This window comes from Pyrus communis, chromosome 12 (genome assembly GCF_041283825.1).
Source record: "Pyrus communis isolate YQ-2024b chromosome 12, ASM4128382v1, whole genome shotgun sequence".
Lineage (NCBI taxonomy): Eukaryota > Viridiplantae > Streptophyta > Magnoliopsida > Rosales > Rosaceae > Pyrus > Pyrus communis.
The window spans coordinates 18,218,590-18,237,065 of record NC_142576.1 but is presented as its reverse complement, the minus strand read 5'-3'; the positions used below and the strand labels follow the sequence as shown (position 1 = coordinate 18,237,065).

At 38.2% G+C, this 18,476-nt stretch overlaps 2 protein-coding genes across 4 annotated transcripts; one reads left to right on the top strand and one right to left on the bottom strand.

Moving 5' to 3' along the window:
* The first annotated feature begins 635 nt into the window (after positions 1-635).
* On the top strand, positions 636-6,320 carry LIS (WD-40 repeat family protein / small nuclear ribonucleoprotein Prp4p-like protein). The gene is made up of 5 exons (XM_068484902.2): positions 636-1,732; positions 2,068-2,521; positions 2,616-2,813; positions 2,929-3,010; positions 5,720-6,320. Exons 1-5 carry the CDS (start codon positions 972-974, stop codon positions 5,851-5,853), a joined length of 1,629 nt encoding a protein of 542 aa, XP_068341003.2. The 5' UTR covers positions 636-971; the 3' UTR covers positions 5,854-6,320.
* Positions 6,321-6,502: 182 nt separating this feature from the next.
* Positions 6,503-18,472, bottom strand: LOC137745194 (uncharacterized). Of its 3 annotated transcripts, XR_015953960.1 has the most exons (12): positions 18,046-18,472; positions 17,475-17,562; positions 10,855-10,946; positions 10,619-10,737; positions 9,618-9,733; positions 9,417-9,544; positions 9,241-9,327; positions 8,621-8,712; positions 8,111-8,171; positions 7,929-7,969; positions 7,711-7,831; positions 6,503-6,850 (listed from the first exon to the last, which is right to left on the bottom strand). XR_015953960.1 is itself a non-coding variant. In XM_068485102.2 (11 exons), the coding sequence occupies exons 1-11, from the start codon at positions 18,402-18,404 to the stop codon at positions 6,791-6,793; spliced, it is 1,272 nt and encodes a 423-aa protein (XP_068341203.2). In that variant the 5' UTR covers positions 18,405-18,472; the 3' UTR covers positions 6,503-6,790. The 3 variants fall into 3 exon arrangements, 2 of the variants coding, with proteins under 2 accessions (XP_068341203.2, XP_088537124.1); XM_068485102.2 differs by lacking the exon at positions 8,621-8,712; XM_088680998.1 differs by lacking the exons at positions 8,621-8,712; positions 9,618-9,733 and having other exon boundaries at positions 9,417-9,504.
* Positions 18,473-18,476: the final 4 nt, after the last annotated feature.

Genomic DNA, 18,476 nt, shown 5'->3' with positions numbered 1-18,476 from the left:
TACAAGTTGATGTTATAAAGTTTCTAGAGACTTTACAAACTTCGAGCAATATTTTCACTTATGGGAAAACTCTGGACGTAATATCAACGATATGAACCATTCATCTTCCTATATCCTCTAAAAGATCATGTTTTCAAAAAAGGAAAACCTGAAATAACAAAATTTGGTGAAAAGAATGTAGCGTAAATGTAAAGGACAATCAATGGTTAAACTTCAATCTATAGTTTATGTGATTATAGTGACGAATTTTGAAGTTGAGCCCTTCAGTATCACAAGTGTTTATATATATTACATTTTTCACACTTCTACATTAATTAATATTTATGTCATACTTGAAAAACAAATGTGTTTTTATGTTTTGAAGTAATTTTTATGTGACATTGTGATATGTATATATTAATTTAGTATTATATTTTTCATTTGACTATTTATTGGATTAAAATATATTTTCCTTAATGGGTAACAGGTTGTGTTATATTGCGGTGAATATTAAAAGGTCAAATTTGGGTCAGGTCGTATTATTCATTTATTTTAACGAATGTTACATAATACGATTCATTAAGATATTGAATAAGACACAAAAATAACACGAGCACAAAAAAAACATGATACGAACGCAATGTCTAATTGACGTTGCTTGAGTGGTTGCATCTTATTTTAAGCAAGCGGGGATAATTTTGGAAAACGAAAACCTACAGAGAATAGATTTTTATTTTATTTTATTTTATATTTAAAATTAGAAGAAGAATTGGGATTTTTGGAACCCTCCGGCCTCCACCGCTCAGCTCATCCCTTTCTCTCTCTCGCTCTCGCGATTCTCATCGCATCTCAGTAGCCCAGCCAGTACTGTATTCAGCTAGCTACGTCCCTGGTTTCTCACATTGCGCTGCGCACCAACTGTTTGTTTATATGTCTCACTGAGAAAAACAAAAGACAGAGAAAGTAATTCCTCGTGAGGTATCGAGATTGCTATGGAGGAGGAGAAACCTCTATCAACTTTACCGGAGCCATCTGTTGCAGCAGTCCCAATTGCTCCAGTCCGTGCTCCTCCCCTCAGACCGCCGCCGCCAATAAATGGGGAAGCCAGGACGAGCACAAGTGACTCCGATGATTCCGACTCGGAGGAGCCTCCACGAGCTACCGGCGTTTCGGGTGGGGAGTACGAGATATCGGAAGAGAGCAGAGTGGTGAGAGAGCGGCAGGAGAAAGCAATGCAGGAACTGCTGATGAAGCGCCGTGCTTCTGCTCTTGCTGTTCCCACCAACGACATGGCCGTGAGGGCTCGTCTTCGGAGGCTCGGCGAACCCATTACTCTCTTTGGGGAAAGAGAGATGGAAAGGCGAGACAGGTTGAGGATGATCATGGCGAGGCTCGATTCGCAAGGGGAGTTGGAGAAGTTGTTGAAAGTTCATGAGGAGGAGGAAGCTGCAGCTTCTGCTGCTGCAGTGGAGGATGGTGATGATCAAATTATTCAGTACCCTTTTTACACTGAAGGGTCCAAAGCTTTGTTGAATGCTAGGATTGACATTGCCAAGTACTCCATTAGGAGGGCGGCCTCGCGGCTCGAACGGGCTCGAAGAAAGAAGGATGACCCAGATGAGGATATGGATGCAGAGTTGGACTTGGTTTTGGAGCAGGCAAAAAGTTTGGAACTTGATTGCAGTGAGATTGGGGATGATAGGCCACTTTCGAGTTGTTCTTTCTCACATGATGGGCAACTGCTTGCCACTTGGTATGTATATCCTTGCCTCTCTTTTATGTGTATAATTGAATTGCAAATTTAATTGATTGCTAAGTTTGATAATTTATGGTTTATTCCCTGCTATAATGCTATTTGATTTTCGATGACTATGGCTATCTTGAGTTGAGAGGTAAACATGTCAGTATACTGTATAAGTGAAGAAAAACAGGTTTCATCCTTTTCGTATTAAGATGCTATTGCTAACGAGGTGTAGGAGGGTGGTCATGATTTATTTCCTTTGCTAGTGTTGTAGGTTTTGTGAGACTATACTATTGTATGTACAAGAGGTTGAATTAATTTTTCTTGTGTTGTTTTGCTTTTGTCAGCGCTATAAGTGGAGTGGCCAAGTTGTGGAGCATGCCTGAAGCAAAGAAGGTTGCCACTTTAAAGGGACACACAGAGCGACTGACTGATGTTCAGTTTTCTCCTGTGCATAAACTCTTAGCAACTGCCTCTGCTGACCGGACTGCAAGGTTGTGGAACACAGAAGGAACTCAGCTGTTGACATTTAAGGGCCATTTGGACCGTCTGGCACGAATTGCCTTCCATCCATCAGGTAAGTACTTGGGTACGACTAGTTTTGACCAGACATGGAGGTTATGGGATGTAGAAACTGGTGAAGAGTTACTTCTACAAGAAGGTCACAGTAGGAGTGTCTATGGGATAGACTTCCATCCTGATGGATCATTGGTGGCATCCTCTGGACTGGATGCACTTACTCGTGTTTGGGACCTCCGTACTGGTAGAAGTATTCTTGCCTTGGAAGGCCATGTCAAGAAAGTGAGACTCTAATTTTTATCTACCATTATTTGAGGACTATTAATTATAATTTTTTATTGTTCATGATTCATTCATGTATTTGGCTATCTTTCAGGTTCTTGCACTCAGTTTCTCAGCAAATGGCTATTATTTAGCCACTGGGGGTGAAGACAACACTTGTAGAATATGGGATTTAAGAAAAAAGAAATCCATATACACCATTCCAGCACATTCCAATCTCATATCACAGGTCAAATTTGAGCCTCAAGAGGGATATTTCCTTGTAACTGCTTCATATGATTTGACAGCAAAGGTATACTTCTTTTCAGAACCTTGATTTCTAAATTGATAGCGAGTTGTAGTTATTATTTGTTATTACTATTTTGTTTGCTTCACATCTTGACTATGAAATATTTCATCTTTGCCAGATATGGTCAGCCCGAGATTTTAAGCCTGTCAAGACGCTTTCTGGACATGAAGCAAAAGTTACATCTTTGGATATTTCTGGAGGTAAGTTTCCTCGTCCAAGTTATGCAATTCTTTTTTATTATTATTACTTGTTTCACCAACCTAAGTATGCTTGGACTTTATTGATAAAAAGTATGGATGGATCTTTTGGGTGTATGACTGTATTATGGCATAGTTCTAAGTGTAATAAGAAATTGATGGGTGGAACGAAGTGGGGCAGGCAGAGCTGTGAACATATCTCACCTTTTGGTATGTGTAATGTACACCATTTGATATATATTGTGTACATATGTGACATATAGGCACTCTTACATTTTTCACCCGTTCCTAACTTTGTACTATATTAGGTCGTACTTTTTTTCTCCCTTATATAGTAGGTTCAGAAAGTGTACCACTGCAATCTGACCTTGTCATCGTGTGTTGACTTCACCAAGTTAGGCCATCTCCAAAGGAGACGTCAAATTTTAAACATAAAATTTAAATTTGATGGCCTATGTGGCACTCTGACATCTTTCTAAGTTTTGCTCTCCACCCGATATGTCAAATTAAAATATTATTTTATTATATTATTTCTTTTCATAATTTCTGTTTTATAATTACAAATTTGATTACATTATTTTCTTTTTGTTATTTTATTCCATTATTTTATTTTCATAATTTCCCATATAGCATGTACAGCAGAATGGGCATCTGAATTGATACCCAAGACATAAAAAACTGAGGCTTCTGAGCTGCAAAGTTATTTAAATCAGCTCAAAAGTTTGATACCTATATAACTTCAAGCCGTCTGGTTTTCTTCTTTTCTTTTAAATTGGATTCGAAAAAAATTGAATTGATACAATTTCACATAGCCTCTTCCCTTTGATTCAAATGCATTGCAAGATTCAATGGTCAAATATTCAGTACTCAAATACACACCAAATCCTAAAACCCATTTGCAAAAAAAGCTCCATAGGCCTATCAGGAAGAAAATGAGGAATTACTGTTTGGAGAGAACGCCAAGCTTCAAAGATTTGTGGTGGAGTTGGGTTTTCTCTGAACCAAGAAGCTGGGTTTTGCAATGTGCAGACTGATATTTTCAGAGTTGGTGAGGGTGTGGGAGGAAGATAAATGTTTTCAAACAATAATAAAATTAATAAAAAGCATTTAATAATTAATAAATAAAAATTTGAAGCTGCTGTCAATTTTGACAGCAAGGGTGAGACCTGCCATTCCATGTCATGCCACATCAGATTTGGCTTTTCAGTTGGAAAACAATGTTGCTGCCTTAATGATGATTTGGACATTTTGACTTAGCAGTAGAGACCCTGTCAAAATAAAGTGATAACCATGCTCCTCTCTTTGGGCTTCGGTTACTAAAGAAGTTAAAGACATGTCTTCTCTTGTATTTTGCTTAATTGGAGAGCAGCCGTTATCTAATTCTGTGCTGCTCTCTTCCTTTCCCCATTGTAATTTTTTTTGTCTTTTGATATTAGAATGATATCGTTTCTATTAAAAAAAGTGATAAGTTATAGTTGTTTAGATTGAGTCCTTGAAGCAGGTTTGTTGCGGTCAGTTTGTACTTAGTTTAGAATTTCAAACAGTAAAGTCTCACCCAGACATTTTAAAGTCAGTACTCGAAACCCCAAACTCTCATCAGTTATTAGTGCAACCCTACCAGCTGCTATTTGTAGCTGTTACCTTAGGAGGTATTGCATCATTCTTTGCATTGTTTTTCTGTGGTGAGAAGTGGGATTTCTAGGTGGAACTTCACAGCTTCGCAAGTAATCATATTTATTTAAAAGGAATTGTTCAGAATGATTGGTTCTTCTGAAAGAATGTTTTTGATTGCATGATGTCATATTTAATGAGGCAACGTTCATATGAATTAGAACAATAGTAAATTAGAAAAACCACATGGACAACGACAAGATTTACACAAAAACACTTCAAAAGCTCAATAGGAGAAAAAACCTTTTTCTATCCACTTGTCATACTCTAATTGATTCTTAGTTGTGAAATTCTTTCGGTGCCCTTAACCTTACAAAGTTGGCCTGGGTTTTTTTACCTAAAGTATTGAGCTTGAAGTCTTTTTCTCTGAAGTGTAATGCTTTCAAGGGCTTCTAAGGGGCCCTTAGAACAATCATATCTTGAGCTAGTGGCACTGTTCAATTTACAAGTGTCTGGGATTATATATATATATCTATGGGTTTTGGATATGAACATATGCCTTGCCTTGTAATCCTAGGTCAGGAGCTCACTGCGCTTCTCGCAGGCATGCTTCCTGGACGGAGCATTGTAGTGCAAGCAAACTTCAACAAGAAACAACCTTTTGTCTGTTGCAGCTCAAGACAACTCATTAACCTGCAGATGTCCTCCACTTAACCCCTTGCCCCTTTTTTCTTCTCCATTTTAATTTCCCTCTCTTTGACACTATTTTGGAAATACCTAAACACAGTATTTTCCTTTTTTATCTTTATGATATATGATATCTATGTGCCACAGCCTTTCTAATTCTGTCCCGTAGACCATGTAACTGCACCCACCGTTCTTTTTTTCTTCTTGCTTTTCTTTCATTCTTGGGTTTTGTTTGTAATTAACTAGTTTCTAAAAGCTTTTCTTAACCTGCTTGTGCTTTTTAATAATTTCTCAAAATAAGAGTACGTTTTTTAACCTGCTCAGGTATTTCTTCAAGTGACTAGTTGTTATCTAATTGTTGTGCTGGAAAGCTAGTTTCTGGATTAACATCCGAACTTATGTTATTGATAGCAGATGGGCAACAGATTGCTACCGTATCACATGACCGAACCATCAAACTGTGGTCCAGCCGTACCAACAAGAAGGATCAAGCAATGGATGTGGATTACAGTACCAATGAGAAGGATCAGGCAATGGATGCGGATTAGGACTTGTCCAATTCTAGATAACCTTTCAAAAGATGGTAAAGAGGCGGTTACTTGCGGATGCATGGATTATAGTGAGACAGTTTCGTCAAGGCTAAAGCTTGTGTTCGAGTTTAAGATCATAACGTTGGTTCTAGCTTTTAAAATGATAAGGTACATGAGATGATGTCCCTTAGAATATGAAAAACATGTACAATGCTTCTTGTGCTGTCTTCAGACACAACCCTTGCTAACTGGCAGATATCTGTGTTCAACTTAGTTTTTTAATTGTGAAGGAACCCAGGTGGAAGAGGGTTTTTGTTAAACTGCCAAAATCCTTCCTGAACTTGTACTTGGCTTTCGATTATTCGTTTTGTTATGTAATGTTGAGGCATGTAGTTCTTGTTATTTTCATTGACGTATTGTGAATTGTTAGGGAAACACTCCGATGGTTTCGTGTGCTTTTGGTGAAATTTTCCGATCGTTTTAAACTCGGATGTCAAGCTTTCCTTTTTGTTGTGAATTTGTCTGATGCTGGCCAAAAATAGTGCTCGTGAAACACTAACAAGCGACGAAAAAGAGGCCGATGTGCGTATGTTCAAGGATCAAGACTACTTAAAAACAATCACCACTAGTTGCAAACGATAGCTCACGACCCGCATCACCGATAATCTTTTTAAAAAGTATGTTTGATTTTCTCAAAAAATAAAAGTACATATTTCAACTTCAAGTGCCAAAATACAAATTTTGTATGCCTAAATTTAACGTTTATCATCTATCTTTAACATAGCATAAACAAATATAAGTTGGAACCATCTTAAGGATGTCAAAATTTCAAACCAGTCATTTGTATTTTAACCAAAAAATGTTCTCTCTAGCAGCCATCGACTTGCCTGCGGGAAATGATACAGTTCAACATGCTTCTACCGATTAGACCGAAGTTACTTTCCTCTCTTCCGCCTCATTTGTACCAGCCAGCAAGGAAAAACCTCAGCAGGAAGCAGAAGCAGCATGCCATAGCCTGTTGCATGAATGCATCCAACGCATGAAAAATTTAAATAACGCGATTAAAACGCAAGTATGCACGTGAACCCAAAGAGAAGAAACAGAAAGGGTGACCGAGAAGACCACCCAAGATAACATTACACAACAAAAGCATGGAAAAAAAACGTCCAACTCAACAGAGCTCGTAAAGGACCTAAGACCAACTAGAACATAGCCACTTTTCACTCGAGTGAAATTCTCTGGGAAACTGAAGCCCAGAGAAAAGACAAAAACTGAACTCTATTCCAACGAACCTCCAAACCAGTACCTGTCCGGATTGAACACACAGAATATCTTAACAAGTTTCTGGAATGCATCCGAGGTACAGAACAGTGGGTTGCAAATGTTGAATAACACAACAATACTACAAAATGTGCATTATCTTCGGACACCAGGTTAACCGTTCGTAAAGCCACTAAAACCCACTCTAAAGAGATGGATACATGTTTAAAGCAATCCAAAGCCATGGGTTAGAATTAGGATAGCCATGGGTTTGATCCAAAGCCAATGTACCAAGAAAACGATTGACTGGGACTTAACCGCACCATATTGGGGTGAATTACATGGAGCCTTAATTCACTATGTGGGTGTCCTAGTACCCGATTCTCTAAATACATCTGAGAAGCATATTCATGATATATTAGAATATCTAGTTGGGTACATTGTAAATTTATAAGGATAATTCAGCTTGATCAACATATAAGGGTAGGGGCCTGACTGACATGGCATAATCAAAATGGGAAACACTATGCGCTGGAAGGATTAAGGTAGTTCAGCTGGATCTTTCCCTATTGCCTAAAAATGCAGGTTATAGGCAAAACTAGCATGAATAATCACCTGGAAAACTAGAAGAGAGACGCAAAGTGACTTCTCCGTCATCCTGCCAAATTGTCTTAGAAAAAGGTTTACAACTGTCCCATCCTTTGTCCCAGTCAGAAGTCCAGTTTCAGGATCAAACCTGAAGTAAAAAGACATGTGAGACGTTTATAAGGATCATTCCCATAAGATGCCTGAAGCAATTCCTAAACTGTTTGTTAGAATTTTTACAATGTTACCTAGGCAGACGATGCCGTGGACATGGAACAATTCCAGCAAGCTGAAAAAACGAAACAGTATAAGATGCCTTGCATCTCATGAATTTTAGATGTCACGTGTGTGAATGTGTGCGTGCATGTGTGTGTGTGTGTGTGTGTGTGTGTGTGTGTGTGTGTGAGGGAGAGAGAGGAGAGAGTCAAACCTGGGGCACTGACAAGAGAAAGTTCAATACTTGAGGTGCAAAGAATATCAGGAGTGTTTCGCTGAAAAAATTAGAAAGAAAAGAGTTAATCATCAACAACTGTATGACTATGCTAGAAAGTAGTGTACAAAAAGTCCACATAAGGAAAGAAACAGCCTCATTGCATAGGGTGCATATTGTTAATTTTTACTACGTTCTGTGGGCTCAGCTCATAAGAATTATACCCTTGACCCCTTCATTCAATGCAAATACTTCATACTTATTCTCTTTACCTAGAAGATGATCATGACAAGATCAACTATTTCTTTCTCACAAATTGCACCTAAGTAGTACAGCTTAAGGTTCACTTCTTAAACATCTTTCTGTTACGAGAGTATACACGAGAGGAAAATTGACCTCTCTGATATGAGATTTTTAGGGTTAAGCAAAAGCAGAAACAACCATATTTGCATAAAATTAAAAAGATAAAATGAGAAATTATTAATTGAAACAAGAGAGCATAATTTTAACCTTCCAGCCATGTCGCAGATTTGAAAGAAAAAAACAAGGAATTCACCCTAGTTCCTTTTAGCTATGCAAGATTGTGAGTTCCAGTTAGAGAACTGTATGGTGATAAGGATTCCCCATATTACGGCAGGCCACAATAAAAAATATGCAAATTAAGATCTACATATCATTTGTATCAAAAGTGAAATTGAAAGCATAGTTAGTAAAATACATAACAGGTATTGTATGTGAAAAATACGTACGTGTACTATTTGGCAACTTTGCCAAAAAAATAGTTTGAAAAATGCGGCCATTTTTTAAATATCAATATTTTATGTATTTACAATATATATTTATTTTCAGTTCTTTGATAATATGTTGAAAATCAGTATAGAAAATGCGATTTTTATATGTTTTATTGAAAAATGTGTCAGATTAACATGCATTAAAAGCAAAAAATATGTATGTTCGTGTATAATACGTGTAGAGTAATTTGGAGGAATAAAAAACGTGCAGTTTAATGAATCATTAAAAAGTGCAAGGAAAACGGAATTTTTTTTTATTAAAAATATGTATGTACATGTATAATACAAGTATTATATGCAAATTTACTAACTATAATTGAAAGATGATTGAGAACGCACCTAAAATGGCCTAAAATCCCAGCTACAGCCATCGTCATTCCAGCAAAATATGTGTAAGTATCTCCAACAAAAGCTGAAGAAGGATACCTAAATAAAGAGAAACGAAAATGTTAAAGTCTATGAAGAAAGCCATATGCATAAGCAACTTAGTACATAAATACAAGAAGCAGCATCACCAGTTGTAAGCGAACAATCCCAAAGAGGTGGCTAGTAAGGGTTGGACAAGATAAATAGAGAATGCATGTGCCATCTTGTACTCAGGATCTGCAGATGCCCCGATTTGCATGATATTATGTATTAAAATCTGCAGGTCAGTCACACAAGTCATTTTCATAACAGAGTTGGACTGCAACTGTTTCTTAAGTCTGTATGCTTACAGCAGCTGCAATAACGACCGTCTGCCCAACTTCAAGACCATTCAAGCCAGCATGAATATTTATGGAGTTTGTACAAAAAACCGCCAAAAGTCCCATGTATAGTTTATAAATCCATCCTTCACATTAACGAGGAACATATTTATGATGAAGGATAAGAATTCATTTTTTAATATTACAAGTGTGGTAAACATTTTGGAGATTACTGCATATAATTTCAATTGCTATCTCGTGCATATGATCAATTTATCTATTGTTTCCTCAATCACATAACAGAAAGATGCAGCACTTACAAGTTTCCCTATGCCTCTGTTTACAAGATTCATCCTAGTGACTCAGTTTGATCTAATTTATAGTCAATATTCGTGCCAGTGAATGATAACTGTAATTGTTAAGAAAGAACCTAAAAAATCTAAATCACTTCCACTACATGTTAAAAAAAGAATTATTTAAAGAATCAGATCAGATAAATAGAAAAACTTTTATGTCTTGTATATTAAATCATTTCCAAGACAAGTTGGCTATATATGCAGAGGCATAAAAGTTACAAGACGTATTAAGGGTATGCGATGAGTATAACTTGGACTAATGACAGGAAATCTGGTCCTTGTCATCCATAGGTGCAAATGCTAATAATTGGTTTGATTCCTTGAAAATCAGAATTGCTAAGCCTAATGTATATGCTAGCAACATAATTACTGCCAAGTACGTGGTTACCTTCTAGTGCACACTTTTATATGCTCAATACTTCCAGAGATAACACATAAACATAGGAGATATCTTTTCCATTTCCCCCAGCGAGATATACACTTTGTACAAATTACATCTTTTACATTTTCTGTTTATGATACTTTGCGATCTTAATGGCCATCTCACTACAATTACGTGATGGAAAATTAACAGAATTGATCCTAGCATCCTTACTGGTGTGTGTGTATCAGAGGGAGAGGGCAGTATGACGATAGGAACTGTATTGTAGTTGAGTAACTATATTGCGAGAATACCTAGATCCAAAACCTCTAGCCCAGCATATGGAACAAGAGGCTTTGGTATGACGATAGTTGTATGTCCAGCATAGGCCATCAGCAGAGGTAGAGCTGCAATGGATGGCAGAACTAATTTCCTGCTCTTCACAATTACAAGAAAGCACACAGAAATACAATATAGCATTAATCAGAAGAGCCGTTCTGAACATAAAATGCTATTAAGTGGTAATCTAGATTAGTGACCGGATACTCACACCCTCCAAGGTACATCAAGGACATCATCTACAAATCCAAGCAATACCATAAAGCATATGGATGCTAATGCTGCATTGTATTCGACAAGCCACTGCATGATTCACATATTTAACACTTTAGGCTTCCATCATAAAAAAATAGTCACAATTTGCAAACATAAAGTTCAATACAAGAAGCCTTTAAAGCTGATGTCACAAAATAATAAAATTTGTCCAAGTGTTCTCTGCCAAAATAGAGTTAATTTCTTGATATTTTCATCTCCCAATCGGAGGATTTATATAGGAATACAAGCAATGATGATCAGGTATGAAACCAGTACAAGAAGTCATAAAAACACTGCTATGAAACTACTGCCTATACCTAACTTTACTGCTTACAACTACTTTATTAATTACAATGGATTTCATGTCTGATTTCCTAATTCTTTAGTCAACAATGGCTGCTTCAGTTAACAAGTCTACAATGGCTGCTTCAGTTAACACTCCCCCTCAAGTTGGTGCATAAATATCTCGAATGCCCAACTTGCTGAGTGAAAGATGGAAAATCCTACTTGACACTGCCTTTGTTAAAATATCTGCTAGCTGGTCATCACTCTTCACATAAGGCAAGTTAATGGTACCATTAACCAACCTTTCCTTAATAAAGTGCCTATCCACTTCAACATGTTTAGTACGATCATGTTGAACTGGATTATGAGCAATGCTAATGGCGGCTTTGTTATCACAATAAAGATTTGATGGCTTTGTAGAATTGAAACCCAATTCTCTCAACAAAATCTTGAGCCATAACAATTCTTGCACGCCGTGTGCCATACCTCTAAATTCAGCTTCATCACTGGATCTAGCCACTACATGTTGCTTCTTACTGCGCCAAGTAACTAGATTTCCTCCAACAAATGTAAAGTATCCAGAAGTCGATCTGCGATCAGTTACTGACCCAGCCCAATCTGCATCAGTGTATCCTTCAACTTCTTGATGTCCATGATTGGAAAACATCAAGCCTTTTCCAGGAGCAGACTTCAAATACCTGAGAATGCATTGTACAGCATCCATGTGGGCTTCACTTGGCCTATGCATAAATTGACTCACCACACTTACAGCATAGGCTATGTCAGGTCGTGTATGAGACAAATAAATCAACCTCCCAACTAATCTTTGGTATCTTTCCTTGTTAGCCGAAACTTGATCAGGATAGTCTCCTAATCTATGGTTTTGCTCAATTGGTGTGTCTGCAGGTTTACAAGCTAACATCCCAGTCTCAGTTAATAAGTCTATAACATATTTCTTTTGAGAAAGAAAAATGCCATGCTTTGATCTTGCAACTTCAATACCCAAGAAATATTTCAAAATACCCAAGTCCTTCATTTCAAATTCCTTGGCTAGATACATTTGAAGTTTTTGAATTCCCTCGACGTCATCACCTGTAACCACCATATCATCCACATAAACAATTAAGGCTGTAAGTTTACCTTTATCATGCTTAAGAAATAAGGTATGGTCAGCCTGAGTTTGCTTGAACCCATAATTTCTCATCGATTGAGCGAACCTGCCAAACCATGCCCTTGGTGATTGCTTCAATCCATACAAGGACTTTCTCAACCTGCATACTTTGCCAATATCACAAGTGGTAGTGAATCCAGGAGGAAGATCCATGTATACCTCTTCATCCAAGTCTCCATGTAAAAATGCGTTTTTCACATCAAATTGTCGTAGAGGCCACCCCAGATTTGCTGCCAATGACATAAGAACCCTAATAGTGTTGATCTTTGCTACCGGCGCAAATGTCTCTTGATAATCAATGCCATAGGTTTGAGTATAACCTTTGGCTACCAATCTGGCCTTGTACCTCTCCACTGAACCATCAGCTTTATGCTTTACTGTGAACACTCATCTACACCCCCAACAGGTTTCTTGCCTTCAGGAAGTTTAACCAGTTCCCAAGTGGAGTTTTTTCGAAGAGCTTCCATCTCTTCAATCATAGCTTTTTTCCATTTTGGATTTTTAAGAGCATCCTGTAACTTATTAGGAATTGAGACTGATGACAATTGGTTTGCAAAAGCTATATAAGAGTCTGACAAGCGATGAGATGAAACAAAATTAGATATAGGATATTGAATACCCTTTGTAGAAGAATAACCATAACGAACAGGGGGTATCCCTCGATTTTCTCGAATAGGATAACGAGAACCAGACTCATGATGTGGTTCATTTGGATCATCACTTAATGAAATCTCATGATTGGACTCATCAAATATAGTAGGCTGAAGAGAAGGAGAATGAGTGGTTACCTCAGGATAATTCGTATGAGTAGCAGCTGATTGGTCAGAGAGTTGGTCAATGAGGGGATCTATATGTGGGTGGTCTATCTCATCAGCCACTTTTTCTTTTTCTTTTCCTTTATCTCCCCTTTTTCTTGTCCTCTCATATACCTTCAATATTTTTCCACTCTTTGCCTCATCATTAGGCAAATTTGGACCATCACCAGCATCAGTCAAGTGTTCATCCGAAAAATGCATACCACCAATGTCAAGTGGCCACTGCTCTTCCTCCTTACTCCCCATCTCCCCCTGAAGAGAAGTGACCGAATCTCCCTCTGAAAAATAAGCCTCTTGTTCCTGAAAGGTAACATCCATAGAGACAAAAATTTTCCCATTGGGAGGATAGTAACATCGATACCCTTTCTGAGTAGCAGAATAGCCAATAAACATACATTTGATGGCTTGAGGATCCAACTTATCACGATTTTGCATGTGGACATGAACATAGCAGACACAACCAAACACTTTTGGAGGAATATGAAGGAGTGAAGGAAGAGAATGATACTGGGAAAGGGTTTGGATAGGTGTTTGAAATTGGAGAACACGTGATGGCATGCGATTGATAAGAAAAACAGCTGTGTGAATGGCATCACCCCAAAAACGTTTAGGAACATGCATAGCAAAACATAAAGATCGAGCCACATCCAAGAGGTGACGATTTTTACGTTCTGCTATACCGTTCTGTTGAGGAGTATGTGGACAAGATGTTTGATGAATGATACCTTCTTGTTGAAAAAATGTTCCAAGTCCATAATTCAAATACTCTTTCCCATTGTCAGATCGAACAACTTGAATTTTAGCATTAAATTGGGTTTGAATCATTTGATGAAATATTGGAAAAACAGACATAACCTCACTCTTACTTTTTAGTAAGTATACCCAAGAAACTCGAGTGCAGTCATCAATGAAAGAGACAGTATTTAGCACCAGTATAAGTAGGAATATGAAATGGTCCCCAAACATCAGAATGAATAAGAGAGAAAGGAACATCACTTTTATTGGAGCTTAAAGGAAATGAGACACGATGATTTTTAGAAAAGATGCAAGTTTCACAATGGAAATTAGAAACCTTGACTTTAGAAAATAAAGAAGGGAATAGATATTGCAGGTACTGAAAGGAAGGATGTCCCAATCTTTTGTGCCATAACCAAATTTTTTCAGAAGCTTCAAATTGTTTAGCTTCCACTTGACAACTGTAACTTGTCTTCTCACAATCTGGTGGTAAGTCCAAGTAGTATAGACCTCCCCTCTCTCTACCATGACCAATCAACGCTTTCGTTCGAATATCCTGAAACCAACAATGAGTAGGAGAAAAGATGGCAAGACAGTTTAGTTGATTTGTAAGTTTACGAATGGAAAGCAAATTGTGAGAAAGATTAGGAACATGTAATACAGATGAGAGAGATAGGCATGGTGTTAATGAGATGGAGCCTGCTCCAAGCACTGGAGTGGAAATACCATTAGCAACTTTAACGGTATTTAAAGGTGGAGTAGTGTGAGAAGCAAACCATGAAGAGTTATTGGTCATATGGTCAGAAGCCCCCGAATCAATGATCCAAGGTTTATTTGGAGCACCAAATGTGGTGTTCAAGGCAAAACCAAAGTTACCTGCGTCGACTAAGAAGTGGAAGCAGTAGTAGGAGAAACTGAGTGAGCAGATTGATCTACTCGAGGCACGGAAGGCGTTGGTGTAGACAGGTGTGCTTGTGATCCAACAATGCTTTTCTTTTGATTTTCCTTCTTTTGAACCCACCAATCAGGATATCCATGCAACTTAAAACAAGTGTCTCTAGTATGCTTATCCTTGTCACAATAAGTACACTTCCTTGTATCAGTAACTTTAGATCCACCTGATCGAGAATTCGAGACTCTACGGGGAAATCGAGACGGAGCAGCTACCATGGCTGATCCTTCCACTTGTGGGCCAACCAACATAATGGTTTGCCTACTTGCTTCAGCATTCACAAGAGCATAAGCAGCACGAACAGATGGCAAAGGTGTTTGAGTCAAAACTTGACTGCGAACATGATCTAAATGAGGATCAAGGCCAGCCAGAAAATCATACAATCTTTCTTCTGAAATTTCTGTCTCTCGAGCAGCAACATCATCAGCACATTTCAATTTTCTAGGACGTAAGAAATCTATTTCTTGCCATGTTTGCTGAAGTTTACCATAATATGCAGATAAAGGCATCATCAGCACATTTCAATTTTCCAGGACGTAAGAAATCTATTTCTTGCCATGTTTGCTGAAGTTTACCATAATATGCAGATAAAGGCTCACCATTCTGGCGAGTCGCCAGTGCTTGACGGCGAAGTTCATATAATTTTGATGCATCTTTTTCAATTGAGTAAGTTTGGGTAACAGCATCCCAAACATCTTTTGCAGTAGAGAGTCGGAGAAAAATGGCCCGCAAATCTCTGGTCATGGAGTTGAGAAGCCAAGATTGAACCATGGCATTCTCTTCCTCCCATATAGCATACAATGCCTCGGCTTCTGCTGGTGCCTTCTTTTTTCCACTGACATAAGACCATTTGCCTCTGCCAGTGATGTAGATGCGGACACTTTGGGACCACGAGGAATAGTTGGACCCATCCAACTTGTCTGGGGTGATATGCAGAGACATCATTTTGTGTAACAGCAGCTGAAACAGTGGTCTTGGAGTCACCCATTACTACTGCAACGAATTCTCTTTATTGAAACAATAGAGAGTCAGTCTCACTGAGAGAGATGCAGGAACAAAATGCAAGGAGGAAGAGGCAATGGCACGGGTTTGTTGGGTGATTCCAACGGGTATGGTTTATAGGGTATGGGGTAGTATTTAAAATTTTTTTTTGTTTTTTGGAAAGTTTTATGGGTTCGTGGAGATATTGCAAATGGACAGAAGATGGGTAGAGATGCAGCGGAATGTATATGGTTAACAAGCTCAATATGGGTAGTGATGTTGGCAGATATGGCCAAAGAGAGATTGGATTCGTATGAAAGTAGAAGGCCTGCTATTCTGCAGGTCTTATGGGGTAGATGGCAGTAGTGCCAGTAGGTTAATCAGAATAGAAACTCCTTTTGGATCAGAATGGCTCTGATACCATGCCAAAATAGAGTTAATTTCTTGATATTTTCATCTCCCAATCGAAGGATTTATATAGGAATACAAGCAATGATCAGGTATGAAACCAGTACAAGAAGTCATAAAAACACTGCTATGAAACTACTGCCTATACCTAACTTTACTGCTTAGAGCTACTTTATTAATTACAATGGATTTCATGTCTGATTTCCTAATTCTTTAGTCAACAATGATTGCTTCAGTTAACAAGTCTACAATGGCTGCTTCAGTTAACATTCTCAAAGACATGCCTCGAGGCAAGCTTTACGGCAACGTAGGTCAAAAACAATTAGGCACACCTCTGATATACAAAATGCTCTAAAGGCGTACGGCTTTTTGGTGAATTGTACGCTTGTTGCGCTTTTGTGTGAAAGACTTCGAGGTTAAGCCTCACAAGCTTCTGGATTTCTAGGACTTTCCACTCCACCCATTGCCTTGCCAGAGGCTAGAGGAAGTTTCAGGGCCTATATGGTGTTCAGATGGGGTTGTCAGCGGTTCTGAATCGTTTTGCTCCAGCTCTTCCTAAGGCCATAAGGCAATGGCCAAGGACCAAAATGAAATTTAAACCCCCATGTATTTAAGGTTTAAATTAAACAAAGCTAACTTTCCAATTTTGTCCCTTTAATATCCTTTTTTCGTTCTTTTTTACTCTTCTTTCAAGTAAAAAGGTTCAGATAAATAAGAAAATCAAATAAAATGAATTCTTTTGAGATGTTAGCTACCAGAAGTGCCAAATTTATAACTTCATCTTAGGCCCCTAGTTGAACCAAGTCAGCTCTAATCACCACCAGTGAAATTCCCTCTATGCCACTTACATCACAAACCACACCAAAGTAATGACCATCTCCTACAACATTAAGCCTGCCTTGATAGCATTATAACACTACCATTTACAAAAGGATGCCTATTTCGGGAAGCATGTCCATGGCTCCACTGAGATTGACTATGATCTTAGTATGCACTCATATATTTCTCCCTGCCCATTGGCTTCCTAAGTAGCAATAGCCTTCATTAACGCCCTTAATTATGTAAATAACTACATTAAACAATTTGACAAAAATAAAGAACAAACCGACATAAAGCGTCTCGTGTCACTAAGAACTAAAAGTTTCATCGTTGAGCTAAAAGCTACTGCAGAAGTAGTAAACTGGCATAAAATGTATGTTCCTGAGTTCAATGAAAAATAGCACACTTACATTTGAATCTGCAGTGAAGTTAAAATACTGAAATAAGATTCCCAAGACCAAGAAGACAACTCCAACAACAATACCCAGTGACTCAGGCCTGACAACCAAAAATAGAGTCATGATTATCAAAAATAAAATACGTCGGGAGCATAAAGTATCAGATCAATATACATGAGAAGGTACATTTTGGAAAGTAAAACAGGATATTCTCCAATAAACAATGAGTATTTCCAGAACAAACTTTATGTCAATCAATCAAGCATCGAAAATGCAACACCAAATACAAAACTATGGATGACAATCACTGCACTTAATTGTCAAATATATGGAATTTTGTATCTAATTAAAATCTTCATAACCAACAGTCTAAGCAACAAGCTCGAAAGTCTCGAAACACAAGACAGTTGAGGTGCAAATTAGAATGCAACATTCCGTATTCATTGCCATGGTCAAATCCTCAAGGTAACAAACATATACCCAGTTCATGAATTCAACGAAAACTAATTCCAGTACATACCCACTTCATAATTTCAATAAAAGGATAATTTAGCGAAAACAAATAATTTGAAAAAATACTCACACTTTGACAGTGCCCTGAGGGGTACCCTTCTTGTTAATATCGTAGCCAAAGAGATTGCGCCGGAGGACGTATCTGGAAGCGATGGGGATCATCTTAACGGTGACGAAGAATCCGGCAAGGCTGAGACCAGCATTGATGAGAATCGATTTGCGAAGCTCTGCTTCGATCTTGTAGTGGTAGAAGAGGAGGTAAAAGTATGGGACTGAGAAGAAGAGCACGAGCTTCAGAATTAGGCCTGACTTTGGTGGTGCAATCGGCGGCTCTGCTAATGTGGGTTCTTGGGGTTTTGGCCGTGCGGCGGTCTCGTTTGGTTTGGTTTGTGCCGATGAATCTGTTGAAGCTCGCTTTCGAGCTGCCATGGCTCTCTCTCCCCTCTCTCTCTCTCTATATGCGATGATCTGAGTAATAGTTTCTAGTCTTTTATTGAAACT

What these genes read in the sequence shown, in the direction of transcription:
- LOC137745194 (XM_068485102.2), bottom strand. Translation starts at nt 18,404, where the DNA reads ATGGCAGCTCGAAAGCGAGCTTCAACAGATTCATCGGCACAAACCAAA. An exon ending in GGGATTTTAGGCCATTTTAG is followed by an intron (nt 8,172 to 9,240) that starts GTGCGTTCTCAA and finishes TAATTTTTTCAG; the next exon opens with CGAAACACTCCTGATATTCT. An exon ending in TTCTCTTGTCAGTGCCCCAG is followed by an intron (nt 7,970 to 8,110) that starts GTTTGACTCTCT and finishes TCGTTTTTTCAG; the next exon opens with CTTGCTGGAATTGTTCCATG.
- LIS (XM_068484902.2), top strand. Translation starts at nt 972, where the DNA reads ATGGAGGAGGAGAAACCTCTATCAACTTTACCGGAGCCATCTGTTGCA. An exon ending in GGGCAACTGCTTGCCACTTG is followed by an intron (nt 1,733 to 2,067) that starts GTATGTATATCC and finishes TGCTTTTGTCAG; the next exon opens with CGCTATAAGTGGAGTGGCCA. An exon ending in CATATGATTTGACAGCAAAG is followed by an intron (nt 2,814 to 2,928) that starts GTATACTTCTTT and finishes CATCTTTGCCAG; the next exon opens with ATATGGTCAGCCCGAGATTT.